Raw genomic sequence first — 13,390 nt, 5'->3', positions numbered from 1 at the left:
GCAAGGGTGAAGTGCACATCCACAGAGGAGGGGCCACCAGCATGGAGCCCCTGGAAATACCCAGGGCCTGGTCAGTAATGGCAGTGTTTGTTTGGAAAAGAGGCAGTTCTTAGAGTGGAACAAAGCAAATATATCCCCACAAACAGAGCTATAATTAAACTAGAAGCACACCCAGGCAGAGCTGGTCACTCAGACTTCTCTACACTTCATTTAGGCAAATAAAGAATTGTTCCAGGAAAACTACAAACATTCAGACAGTTGTGACCCCATAAAAACTCAATTACGTATGAGTTAACGTCAATACAAAACAGCTTTTTTCATTTACTGTAAATCTCAGTCTTTAAAGCTGGGTTCTCTGGCTGCAGAAGATTAGACAACCAAATTTGAACTTTAGACTTTTTAAGGGAGGCAAAGGTTTTATTTTGCCTTCTGTTGTAAGCACTTTAATCTCCTACCCCAGCAATTAGCTTCAAGATGTCCCCTTCAGCTGCACATTGCCCAGTGGTTTCTGAACCTTTCTTTGGAAGAGAAACCAGGATATGTTTGCAGTGAGCAGAGGCAGGACAAGGCATTGAGGTTGGATACACGCCTCTGCACCCGAGGGCTGAAATTTTGGGCTTTCATTTATGTGCAGCCCAGACTCAAACTAAATCTCCCTTTAGCTTCATGAAGCATCTGTTGCTTATGCACCTCTCCAGCAATGCTCCCAGTATCATCATAGGTCTTCTCCGATGTTAGTGGTTTTCCCTCATGGTTTGGGTTTTTGGTTTGTTTTCTGAGCTGTCTAGGACTGGCAATAAAGATGACTCCTGGAAGACAGTGTAACACAGAGATGGCCAGCCTTCCTAACCCTAACCAGCTGCATACTAAAATCCACACATGGCCAAGAACCACAAGTCACATACCACAGCTCTGGAGAGCTGAACAGAGACCAGGAAAACGTAACAGGTAGGTGATAGCCAGCTCCTCTGAAGTGCCACTGGGGGACAGGGCTGGATTTGTCACACAGGCTGCTCTCAGTGACCCCCTGCCATCAACCTTAACCACCCTCTGCTTGGAGTAATTTAGATTTGAGGCTCCGAGCCAAACGAATGCTGGTCATGAAACAAAATCATTACTTGAATAGCTCACAGTCCACATGTGGTTCTGGCGCTACAAGCCAATTCCCTTGGGCAATGACTTTCAGGTTTTTGTGTTTCTTGGCTTTTTGTTGTGTGTTTTTTGTTTTTTTATTTAAGGAATGATTTTATTTCCTCACATTTATTAGCATTCAAATCTGCTGTACAGTGCTTGTTTCCTCCACATTCCTCCTGGTGCAATTTCTGGAACCACCTTCATTGCTCCCATTTCTGTCCGGGTTTAAAACTGGTTTCAACCAGCCATAGTCAAACCACACCCCATATGACTGCAGATCATGGAATATGCAACTGCATCAAGCTCTCTTGCTAAAGCAGTGGTTTGTAATATGGTTGCTGGTTGATTGTTTGTCTGAAAAATCCCTATCCACAAGAGACACTGAAATAGTGCTAAAAGGCGGGCAAGTTCCAAAAACATTAAGTGATGTTTGTGCTGCAGACTTCTGGACAGTGAAGCTTTCTTGACAAATGGGATCCCTGACCAAAGGAGCAATGCCAGCAGCAGCTCCTGATGCAGAGACACAGCACCTCTGCTAGTTTTGTGGGCTGAAGTGGAGTAGCATTAAAAACACCATACTAGTAAGTCTCTTCTTTGTCCCATCAGATGAGCAATCCTCCTGAGGGCCAGTAAAGACCTCTTAATGTAGGAACTGCCCTAAGGATTAACAAAACCAAGATCATGTTCAGCTTGGTCTAAGAAGGCTCTGGCTCCAGTTACCCAAGGAATGTGGGAAGGCAGGGGGGGTAAGAGATCGGGAAGGACAAGTGTAATGAGTCAGTCTTTGGAAACCAAGCTGAGGATTTGACTCTAGTTACTTCATTTACAGGCTGGTTCTAGAGCTGCAGCCAGCGAGCACTCATGGTTTCAAACTGGAACAGACAAGCTTGGGAGCCTGCCACTCCTGAATGTCCCCAAGTCAACTTAACACAACAGCAAAGCTCACTCCTTTAAGCACCCTCACAAATGCTCCCCCTGCCCTTGCTGAAAACATTGGTCTCCAGCTCAGGAGTCCCCTCCCTCAGCTGCCTCCTTCACCTTTGTGGAGAGCTGAGGCCAAAGGTCTTTTCCTCCTCAATGCCACTGCTCATCCCTCTGGGTCTATCCAGCAAGCAGCAACACTCATGAGAAGTCACTGTGCTCCACAAGCCTGGAGCCCGCTCCCATCTATAAAGAAACACAGCCACTGGACAACCCTTCCTAGCCCATGTGAAATCTCACCTGAGTCTCTCCAGTGGTTCCTCTACAATCTCTGCTATGTAACTTGGCCTTCAACTTGCTACCCAGTTCTTCCAGCTTTCCCCACTCCAGAGCTCTGTCAAGCTGCTTCTATCCAGCTCTGCACATGGGCTGCCTCCCGAGCTGGCCCGCTCACCAAACACCATTGAAAGAGTCACACGTGCAGGAAGTGCTTCAGGGCTGGGAGCAGAGGGGCTTCACAGTGCCAAAAGGTCAGTGACTGAATGGTAAAGAGCTTAAGCCAGGAAGGAACATTTGGGCAGTGGCAAGACTCACCCAGCAAGCAGAAAACCCCAAAAGCTGTCCTTATGACCTGGGTAAGTATCACACTGGGTATGAATTACTGTTGAAGCTGGGACAGCCACTGGACCTTTGTATCAGCTGTACTAGGAACCAGCTATGACTGAAGCTCTCAACAGCAGAGGTAGAGGGACACCCACTAATGAAGTTACCCATTTGCAACAGTAATCCATCACAAAACTCAGGCATACAAAGAAGGGAAGTTTTGTGTGACAGTGTTTGGCCAGACCATGATAAGCACAAAAAGGGGGAAAGGTGCAAGAGGTGTCCCTTTGCTTACAGTTAGCATAAGGTGATAAGGTATAGAGAATGGTCTAAATTGAATCAGGAAATGGCCATGGCACTGCAGCTGGGTCACAGGTCTTTGGAGTTAGTCCCTTTACCTTGACTAAAGCTCCAGGGAGCTGGGCTGCCTCAAGGTCCCCTTCACCTACCTCCTAGGGTTCATACAACATAATTCTATTAATGAGACCAATTTTCTGTCAGAGTATTTAACTTGCACACAGCCCTAGCTCAGGCAGGACAACTGAGATGAGTGTGGTGTTCCCTGGTTTATGCTGAGCAGGTCCAAGTAAAGAGCTGCAGCGCCCTCCTCTGGTTCTGGAGAAGAGATGAGAAAACACCTACACAACAGGTACCTGATGGGAAACTCTGCAGGTCAAGAATCGAAAGTGAAGGTCAGTGCATGAGGAACATGCTTTTGACACAGACATCATGAAGATGGCCAAACATATTTGTATGTAAAAGTTCCTAACCAGAAACTTCTAAGAGAAGTGGAAGGTCATGTGCAAATTCAAATTAGTCCATTGGTGTGGAATTGCAAGACAAATCCTCATCTCTTTTAACCCCAGGCAACGTCCTCACTGATAAATCCCACCAACAGAAATTGGAGACCTCAGCTCTGACCACAGCTGTCTGGAAGATGTGTCCAGCATCCTCTTCTCCCCGTATCTTTAGTTACCTCCAACAAATACAACTTCTCACAGCAGCTCATATCCACATGGGATCAGACTCCAGTCCCTTTTTCTTAACCAGCACTGGTGCAGGATTTTGGTCTACAGGACTTAGTATCAAGGAAGACTACATGTCAGACAAATTTACAGTCAAGGCCTGCCCATGGCACTGGAAAGGGTCAATGCTGGAAGCAAGAGTAAGAGCAAGAGTAAGAATGGACTCTAAAGCAACTCACTGAAGTTGAGCAGAATGGTTTTTAAATTAGGTACACTGCAAGATCAAGAAAAAAAAAATCCAAAACATCTACATACAAAGAGCCTTCCTTGAATTTTAAGAATTTTTTCAAGAAAGTAGGAACATCTCAGTGTATGAACGAAGACAAATTGCTTGGGAGCTTAAATAAATGAGGTAGGGATGCTCCTGAGAAGATGGCATCCAGATGCAAAGCTCCTGACAAAAGGAAGGGAAAGCAGTGAGCAATTCACCTGTCAGGAGATGCACTGCCTTTTGCCATTAATCACCCCAAAGACCCTCAAGGAAAAGATGCAGTTTCCATCTACTGTGACGAGCCAAGCAGCACTCAGGAGTGCTCACTTCTTCTCCAGCCCCTTCCCAACTCTGCCCCACCACACAGCTCCTGCCGGCCTCATCCATGCTTTGCTCCTGTCCAGCTCCATGCTCTCCAGGGTGTGTTCTGCAAGGACTCATTCCACTTTCCTCCCTTGAGGAATGAAAGACAAATGTAGCAGATATACAAGAACTGGTGGTCTGCCAAGGAAAAGGGTCAGTACCACGTCAAGATGAAGCTGTAGACAACTCCTTGCAATAGTAAAAGAAAGAAAGCCTAGCACAGCATGGTCTATCTGCAAAGGCAGAAACAATCTTACTTTACACAGGAAAACCTAGACTGCTCAAGCCACAGAGTTTTTACAGCTCATGGTATTGTGAAAAGAGTAGACGAAGTTTTGCCCTGTTGAGGTAAAGGAGCAGACACTGCCTCATGTATGCTAAAATATTTGGCTATCAGCTGCTTTTCACAACAGAAAATTGTTTACTCTGAAACAGGAAAGAATCCAGTGTTTCACAGAAAAATATATCTCCATATCCTCCTTGATAGACCCCATATTACCTCCTGGGGTCTCCTGAATTTGGATGAACTAACCAAGAAGACAGTTCCAGATTCTCAAGAATATTCTGACCTGCAAACATCACAGTGCCAGCTTATGTGACAGGAAACATCTGGCTACACAGAGCCTGCAGCACTTGGCTGATCTTCCTAGGGGGGCTCCATGGGTCTACCAGCTAACAACACTGATCCAGCAGCCAGATCCACCTGAGGTCAGAGCCCTGCTTTGTACAAACATCAAAAGAAAGGTAGCCAGAGCAGCATCTGACTGAGCTCCATGCTCAGTGCACAAAGCTGGAAGAGCTGGGGCAGTGTCCTGAAGCAGGAGAGGATCTTGGTTACACAGAGCAGACAGCCTTCAGCTTGTTGCTAGGCTAATACCCCTGTTTACAACCTGGCAGAAAATAAGCATAGTACGTTTCAGCATAATCCATGCCTGGAGAAGTCTGATCCTTCCAGGACCCAACATTCAGGAGGTGCTGCAAAGCGACAGCCAAACTCCAACCACAGATGTGTCTGCAGAAATTCTGCCAAAGGTTGGGGGGGGGTCAGGAAAGAAAAGCCTTGATAAATAGACAGTGCTTGTTTAGCCAGGAGTAAAAATTAGCCCACGAGGTCAGTTATGATAGACCTGCACTGAACCCCAGCAACTTGTCAAGGTAGCGACTGAGCAGAATCCCACCACCCACCCCATGTGAGCAATGCCACGCTGCCCAGACCACCAAGGAGCCCTTGGATAGATGTGAACTCATGCTCTGGCAATGCCCATTGGAGACTTGTAATGTTAAGATCCCTTCCCAACCCAAAATTTACCAATCTGCTTAATTAATCTGGCCTGTTAAGATGAAGGCAAGAAGGTGCAATTTAAATTGTCTGAGATCAAAATCAGTACCTGGCCACAGGGAACTGTGCATGATATAATGCTGCTTTAAGTCAAGAGTTAAATCAATGATATTTTATTATTTTACATGAGTTGACAATCTAGTATAAAAATGTGAAAAATTAAATATTCCTTCTTTCCTCCACCCCCCCTTCCCTTCTCTTTCCAGTCCCACTGCCCTCCCAGTGAGGCACAAGTATGAGATTCAATCTCATTAACTGGTCCCAGGAAATCTGCCTTCCTTCAGTGTTGTACAAAACCATACCTTGATTGAGGTAGGTCAGGGTTTCTTCGTGCAGTTTCACAGCAGGTGAGGTGGCTGTGCAGAGGACATACTGAAAGGGAGGGAGTTTGGCATCATTCTCAGGAGACAGCTGCGGTTCTTCCTGCTTGAAGATGGGTAACGCAAGGACATCTCTGCAACACAATTCACCCATGTTTAGTTACAAAGACTTCACAGAATATTCTGACCTCAACCTGCATTTGATTCTCATGCCCTGAGATAATGGCAATGGTCTCCAGAGAAACACTGAGTTATGACAGCTAAAAAAGAAAGAAAGAAAAAAATTGGTCTGTATAATGTAAGAAAAGCAACCTCTGCCCCTAGGATGTCAGCACTAGACAAAAGGTCACAGCATTAGCAAAACAGAATATTGCTGATAAGTAATTTATATTTTTAAAGCATAAATCAGATTCACTTTTCCATTAAGCAGTCAACTTGATGAAGAAAAAAAAATATATCAAAACCAGATTCTTCATCCTTGTGGAAAAACATTTGTTTAAGGGTTCCTGGGCTCTTGAACAAAAACTTTTCAGAACAAAAATTTAAAAATATAAATACTTAAAAAAAAAAAAAAAAAAAAAAAAAAAAAAAAAAGCCAAGAAAAGGCACTTTTTTGGATAGCTGAATGTCAAATTAGTAAAATGCCTATAAGGAGCAGACAAAGCTCTGGTGTATAAAGGAGGCATTCCAGTAAATGATGGCATGAACTGCTGGATTAATTGACTCGTAACATCTCCTTGCACTCCAATAAACCTGGTCCCAAGGACTAACATAGCTCTTAAGAGAACATGGAGCTACTTCACAAATGCACACACACCTGTGTGTGCTCAGGAGCTGCTGCTTCACTAGGACCTGTGCACAGTCCCAGTTCTGGCTCCTTTACCAGATGTTCATGCTGACCTGCCTGCTGATCTACAGCCAAACTGACCCCAGCCTGCACTAATCCCCAAGCAGAACAGGTATTAACAAAGCTGAGAGCACAACACAATGATTAGTACAAACTGAGTTGTCGGGAATAAGCATCCTTATCTTAGCATATCTGAGACTGAAGAACCACATTAGCCTTTCCCATGTCACTAACATTTCTGATCATTGTGTCCACCTACTTAAGACGTTAATATCCTTTCAAATTAGAAGGATTATGCTGAACACAGAGACAGTTCAGAACAAGAAGTGATTATTTCTTTTTCTCCTCCATTTCCTCCAGATGCATGAAGACTTCAGATTCCCATTACAGAGTCTGCAATTCTGTTCCTTTTCAGTAATTGTATACACAAAAAGCTGTAAGAAAAACTGTTCAGCAACATGCCAGCATGTACAGGCATGCACCCTGTGGAAAGGGCATTACGAATTTTTTCCTTGCCTGTTCCGTTAATGATCTACCTTGCATTCATTCACAGCACCCACAACCTTGAAGGCTACCCAGGTCATCAGTGAAACACTGCATCAGTTCATAGCAAACTGCTGAAGAACCTGGTTCAAACACCCCTACTCCTATTTATGGCGAAATGAAGTTAGAGACCAAACTGTGCCATTTCACATTTAGGCAAGAGAAAAGAAACACTCTTTGCTCTTTCCATCCTCTCTTCCACCCTCACCCCCTCCATTTTACTACCAACTCAAAGTCATCCTGCCCCACTTACTGGCATTACTGACATAACCCCAGTTCTTGCCCTTCTGCAGCCATAGAGTGGTTTGTTGTTTTTTTTTTTTTCCCTTAGTGATGATGATTTACTACAGTAATGAAGTGACAGAAATGCCTGCAGTAGATTTCTGAAATAGCCAGCATTGCTACACACACACACACACAGAGGATCTGATACTGCTCCACAGTCAGCTCACTCACTCCAGATGCCAAAATTTGCTCCTAATGCACTCGTCTGCACGATGCTATCAGAGCACGTGTTGCTTAGCAGACGAGAGCAGATCAAACACTCTGAACCCAAAACCTTCTGCAGGTCTGCATAAAAAACAGTGCATAAGATCTGGCCCAGGTTTAACAGCGGAGGGTGAGGAATTTGCACACCTATTCAGCTGAAAACAGTCAAGAAATTTAGGCAAGGGGAAGCCAAAATACAAATACTATGTTTCACATCAGGCTCTTAACACCCCTACACATACTGGAACAGCTGTGTGATTGCTGAAGACTATAAGCACAGAGGAATCCCTGATTTGGTTTTTGGAAACCTTTGCTATATTAAAGTGCTTATGAAGCCACACAATCATATTTTTAATTCCTATAGCTTTTGAACTAATGGTGAATCTGTGGCTTTGAAGGGAGTTCTTCTAAAACATTTCACCTTATTAGAAATGTTTGGAACCTGGTGCAAACAACAGATCAAAGCTTAAAACAATTTCTTAGTTATAGCTATATAAAACATCACAAGATTTGTTCACCTCCCTTCACTCAAGAGTTGCAAATCAATTTTTGAGAAAAACAGACTTTGAAAAAACAGTTCCCCATCCTTTAAAAATAGATAGATAAATAAATAAATAAATAAATAAATAAATGGTGGAAACCCTTAAAACTCTTCCAAGTTCCACCTTTATGATAAAGATTTACAGTTCTGGTCTTAACTAGGGGCTAGTCCACTTACCTGGGACAGGAGAAAGTTATTTGAGACAGTTCAGCCATCTGGCAGAACATAAGGAAAATAAGTACAGGGCTTTTATAAAAATGAATGAAGATTTATGGGGATTTTTCTGTAGAATTTCTTACTCTAACTACAAATACCACTGAGGTATGGCAGAACTTATACAGATGTCTCAGATACCCACAGAGCTTTTGATCTCCACGAAATAGAATTGATACAAACTTTTCCTGCAGTTACTTCAAGGATTGTACTATTTCATCTTCCTCTGCAAAGGTGCTGCAAGTGGGTATGGAGAGCCTTCAGAAAGGCACAGCTCAGCAGAAGAATGCCCCTCTAGATATGCATGTCTTGACACATTCTCACAGAAACTGAATTGGCCAGAGCTAGAGGTCCCCACAAAAAAACCCAAGGGTTTTATTCAACTGATCTTCCCTGAAGCACCTGAGGCCACTGCTGCCATAAAACTGGTTTTAGGACTTTTAGTCCCAGATCAAAACCACCATGGTCACAGTGGCAGATACTCACTAAAGCTGAAGTTTCTTCTAAACCACCGACAGGTTACCTGCACACTAGCAGCCTTCCTACCAGATCAGGTAGCCTTCAGCTCTGGGCCAGTATTCAAGTCAGTCAAAACTGTCTAATGTTTTCCAGACAGTTGCAAGGAATTTGAATATTGTCTCCAACCTGATCCAGACTTGATCCAGCATTCTGGTGCTACAGATCCATGGTATAATGAAACAACCTGAGCACCAAGATGCTCTCTAGCACACAGACCATACACACCAAGTACCAATGCTAAGGCTCATTTACTGCTACCATTCTCACAGTCCTCAACAAAACAGGTTTGCAAGCACAAAGCAAGGGAGAGCAAGACTTCTGCCACATACATGTTGTTGAAACAGACTTACTGAGATAGAGGAAGGAGGTAAAGCACCTTGTATGAAGAAACAGGGAAGCTGCCAGAAACCAAGAATCTCACAGTATTCTATCTGTTGGTAATGGGGAATTATTATTCAGCCAAAAAAATTCCTTTGCAAATACACTGATAAGGAGCAGGAACAATTAAGGTCGGGTGTCTCCTTGAAAGGGAAGTATTATCTATATTTGAAGTGCTTTGCTAGACATACTCAATGTTTTCTCAACAGTGGTTACTAGGGGGTACATTTTTATAGTAAGGTCCTTGAGCCACAGCCAGGTTCTCCACTGCTGAGATTCAACAAAATCACACTCCAGTGGAGTGGCAGCAATTGACACCAGCTGAGAGCTCAGCTTTACTTATTCAGAAAAAAAAAAAAATTAATAATAATTCATAAGCACCCAACAGAAAGGAAACTCCCTAAGTTGTTTGCTTTGTTGTCTTTTGGTGGGAGGAAATACGGGTTTGTGCTACACATGTTACAGGCTATTGTTTAGCAGCCCTTGTGCTTAAATTAGGCACATTTAATTAAACGCGACTGTGTGGAGGCAGGAAAAAGCTGGTTTAGACAAGTTCAGAAAGCAAAATTCTAAGCCTTTTACCCATCGTCCTAAAAAAAAAAAAAAAAAAAAAAAAAAAAAAAAAAAAAAAAAAAAAAAAAAAAGCCAAGAAGAGAAAGAAATCCTGTCCTGAGTAAACTGGATGCTCTCTCAGTTTGCCAGCAGACGTTTTCCAGAGACTTTTGACAGCGCTTCACAACCCTCTCACCTTCTACCTTAGAAACGCCCGACCCAAACCCCGGAGAAGAGGGAAGCCGGAAAGGGGATGAAACGAACCTGCAGATAGTTGCCTTACTAAGCCTTAATAATAACTAAAACAACAAATAAAAGAAATGAGGGGGGGCAGGCGGGAAATGGAATTGAAAAGCGCCTATACCTCTCAGAAAGAGTTAGCGGCGCTAACCCCGGGCGATGCCGCGCCAGGTGGCTTTGGGGATGGAGGCAGAGGGAGGCTTTGGGGATACAGGCAGAGGGTGGTTTTGGGGATGGAGGAAAACCTCTCCCTCCCTCCCCTCCAAGCCCCGCGCCGAGGGCGGCGGGCAGCCCGGGGACTCACCGCAGGTAGCTGCCGGTCGAGTGCTGGTTGTAGTGCTCCGGCTGCGTGTGCCAAAACAGCATCTTGGGGGCGGCGGGCGGGGAGGGGGCCCAGCGCAGTCCCTGGGGCTGGGGGAGGCCGGGCGGCAGGAGGGGGCCAGCCGGGGTGCCCACCCCGAGGCGCCCGGGCACGGCTGCGGCCAGACGGAGCCGCGGCCCCGCCGGCTCCCGCACCTTTTATGGCTCAGCCCCGGCGGCCGCGGGTTGGCCGGACCGGGGTGCCGGAGCCGGCCCAGCCCTCCCCCGGCCCGCCCCCGGCCCGCCTCGCTCCTCCCTTCGGGGCAGGCCGGGGCCGGGGCAGCCCCCTCGGCGGGGGGAGCGGTGCCCGGAGCGGTGTTGGGGAGAGCGGGGGTCACAGAATCGCGTGGTTGGAAAAGAACTTTGAGATCGTCGAGTTCATCCGCTAACCCAGCACTGCCAAGGCCACCGCTAGACCGTGTCACCAAGCACCACATGTACGCAGCTTTTAAACACCTCCTAAGGTATTTGGTGATCCCACGGCTTCCCTGGACAGCTTGTTCCAGGGTCTGACAATCCTTTCAGTGAAGAATTTTTCATAATATCCAATCTACATCTCCCCTGGCACTGGGGCCTGTTCCTCTTATTCTGTTGCTTGTTACTTGGAAGAGGAGACCAACATCCATCTGGCTGCAATGTCCAAGGGGTCTAAAACTGAGCACAGGACTTAAGATGCAGCCTCACCGGTGTCAAGCACAGGGGACAATCCCTCCTACACTTGTCCAGCTGGCCCCCATGTTCTGGGGTCCCAGGCAGCCAGCACCCCTCAAGCAGCAACACAGCTCCAGCAAAGCCCAGAGAGATCCACAGCTCTGGATGGACCAGCTCTGCTGGGATTTGCCCTCTGCCCCTCGTTGTTGCCCATGTGTTTTAAAAACAAACCCCCTCAAGCAGGGCTGTGGGGATGTGCTGGCAGCTTCAGCTGACAGCAGAAGGGCTGAGTGTGAAATCACTCAGGGCTCAGGTTCCTCTAAAGTCTGTTTCTTTTCTCAGTTAACAACAGATAATCGTTTTAATTTCATGCTGACTGTCTAGGCTGTGCTTAGGTCAATGAGAACTTTATGTTAGGGGGTATTTTCCAGGTGGAAAAGTGATTTACCAGAGGATATGGAGGAACAAGAGGACAGTGTCAGGGTCTAATCTCACCCCTAACCCGTTAGCCATATGACAATATGCCCAAAAAACCCTGTCTTTCCTAAGCCAGCTGCCTATATAAGCAAGGAGATACCTGTTTCTTCACCATTTCAATTTGCAATTTCAATCTTCACCTCCAAGACTGTTCAAAACCACCATTTTCCCATCCCCCTGGTCTCTGTGCACTTTTCCATCCCAGCAATCCTCCTCATGTTTGATAGTTTGGGGAGGGGAGCAAAACAGTGGAGGGGGTTCCCTCCCTCCCTTTGGTGCTATTGTATCTCAGTCAGCACAAACCAAAACAGACCCTTAACTACTCTCAGTCATTAAAAATCTTCCAATTGTTTTTGCAGGAGAAGTCTTCCTACCTGCAAGCTTCCTGGTCATATTTCAACTGAGAAAAAGGCAGTTAACACACTCCTGTTGTCAGATATTATTATGTACTGCCATATTTCACAGCCAAGAGAGCGGCATTTCACTGTCAGCTTAAATTTTTATTATCCTGTTATGATTATAGCATAACTATATTGCCATATCACCTGTGAACCATCATTAGGTCAAACCCTAGAGAGTCAGATGCAATATAACCATAGGCATTGGCAGTTATATTCCAGTGCATTGTGAGGTGAAGCTTGAGGTAACCTGAAAGGTAACTAAATACCTTCACAGGGGTGTTATGAGTCTTAAATTTGAGATGCATTATTTCTATCTGCCAGACTCTGTCAGATTCAGACTAAAAACCAGCATAGATAAATATACCTTTAAGGTAGCTTCTCTTTCCTCCATTACTACACAGCTAGATAAACACCTGATTCTTTCAAAGCAAAAGTCTGGAATTATCTTGTCACTTTTTTATCCTCTTCAAAATATTTAGCTCTGCTCACACAGCATCTGAGCAGTAGCAGCTGCTCAGACCTTGGTTGAGCAAAGTCTATATATAGCTCTTGGACAGAGAAACAAAATAAAGTTTGCTGAGGTGTCCAAGGACTTCTCTAGCAGTAAAAATCATTCCACAGTTCAAGAATTTTTCTATGTTGATGGGAGAAATACATAGTAAATGAGAAGGAAAGGATCCCATCAAAGTCTGTCCTGTTGACATTTTCTTTACTATCTTTCTAAAAAGTAACTATGTTGAAAAAAAAAATACTTCATAGTAATACCACTCCTTTCTGGCCTTTTCCCGACTGTAGAAAGTAAGGTATGATCTGCTAATTAATTTTACACAGACTTTGCCAGTAGGTCTGTCTTCCGAATCTTCCTGTGCCTCCCATCCCTTTCTTAGCCAAATCTGAAGGGAAAAAAAGGCATCTTTGTTCTTTGTCTACCTCTCCTGAAAGAAATCTCAGCATTCTTCTGGTCTAACTCCTGCTCTTGCCCCAGCACAGAAGTTTGCATCACAGCAACAAATACCCTCTCCTGATCTTCAAAATCCACCACATCATACAGACCAAGTCCTTCACTGCTCCCCTCTGGTGCTCCCTTGATCACCCAGCATCTGCTCTTCCTCTTTCCCCAACACAGACCCTCAGTGAAGAAATCTTCTAAACAGATTTCTCACCCAATTCTCCCTTTGCTCCCTACTCCTTTCCAGGTGAAAGTCATTCACATTCCAGGTGAGAGTCATTGCTCTTCATCTCTCTTTAGATGCTTGTTCAACT

General features: G+C 45.0%; 1 protein-coding gene across 1 annotated transcript in view; it reads right to left on the bottom strand.

Moving 5' to 3' along the window:
- Nucleotides 1-10,750, bottom strand: part of TFCP2L1 (transcription factor CP2 like 1) — a 37,936-nt gene extending 27,186 nt beyond the window's left edge. Inside the window, exons 1-2 of the mRNA XM_071746728.1 lie at nt 10,543-10,750; nt 5,899-6,050 (exon numbers count right to left, since the gene is read on the bottom strand). Coding sequence (XP_071602829.1) covers nt 5,899-6,050; nt 10,543-10,604 — 214 coding nt within the window. The 5' untranslated portion in view covers nt 10,605-10,750. The remainder of the gene's footprint in view (nt 1-5,898; nt 6,051-10,542) is intronic.
- Nucleotides 10,751-13,390: the final 2,640 nt, after the last annotated feature.

The sequence above is a fragment of the Heliangelus exortis genome, chromosome 6 (assembly GCF_036169615.1).
Source record: "Heliangelus exortis chromosome 6, bHelExo1.hap1, whole genome shotgun sequence".
Taxonomy (NCBI): Eukaryota; Metazoa; Chordata; class Aves; order Apodiformes; family Trochilidae; genus Heliangelus; species Heliangelus exortis.
Note: the sequence above shows the minus strand (reverse complement) of the source record. Positions and strands in the feature narration are given on the sequence as shown.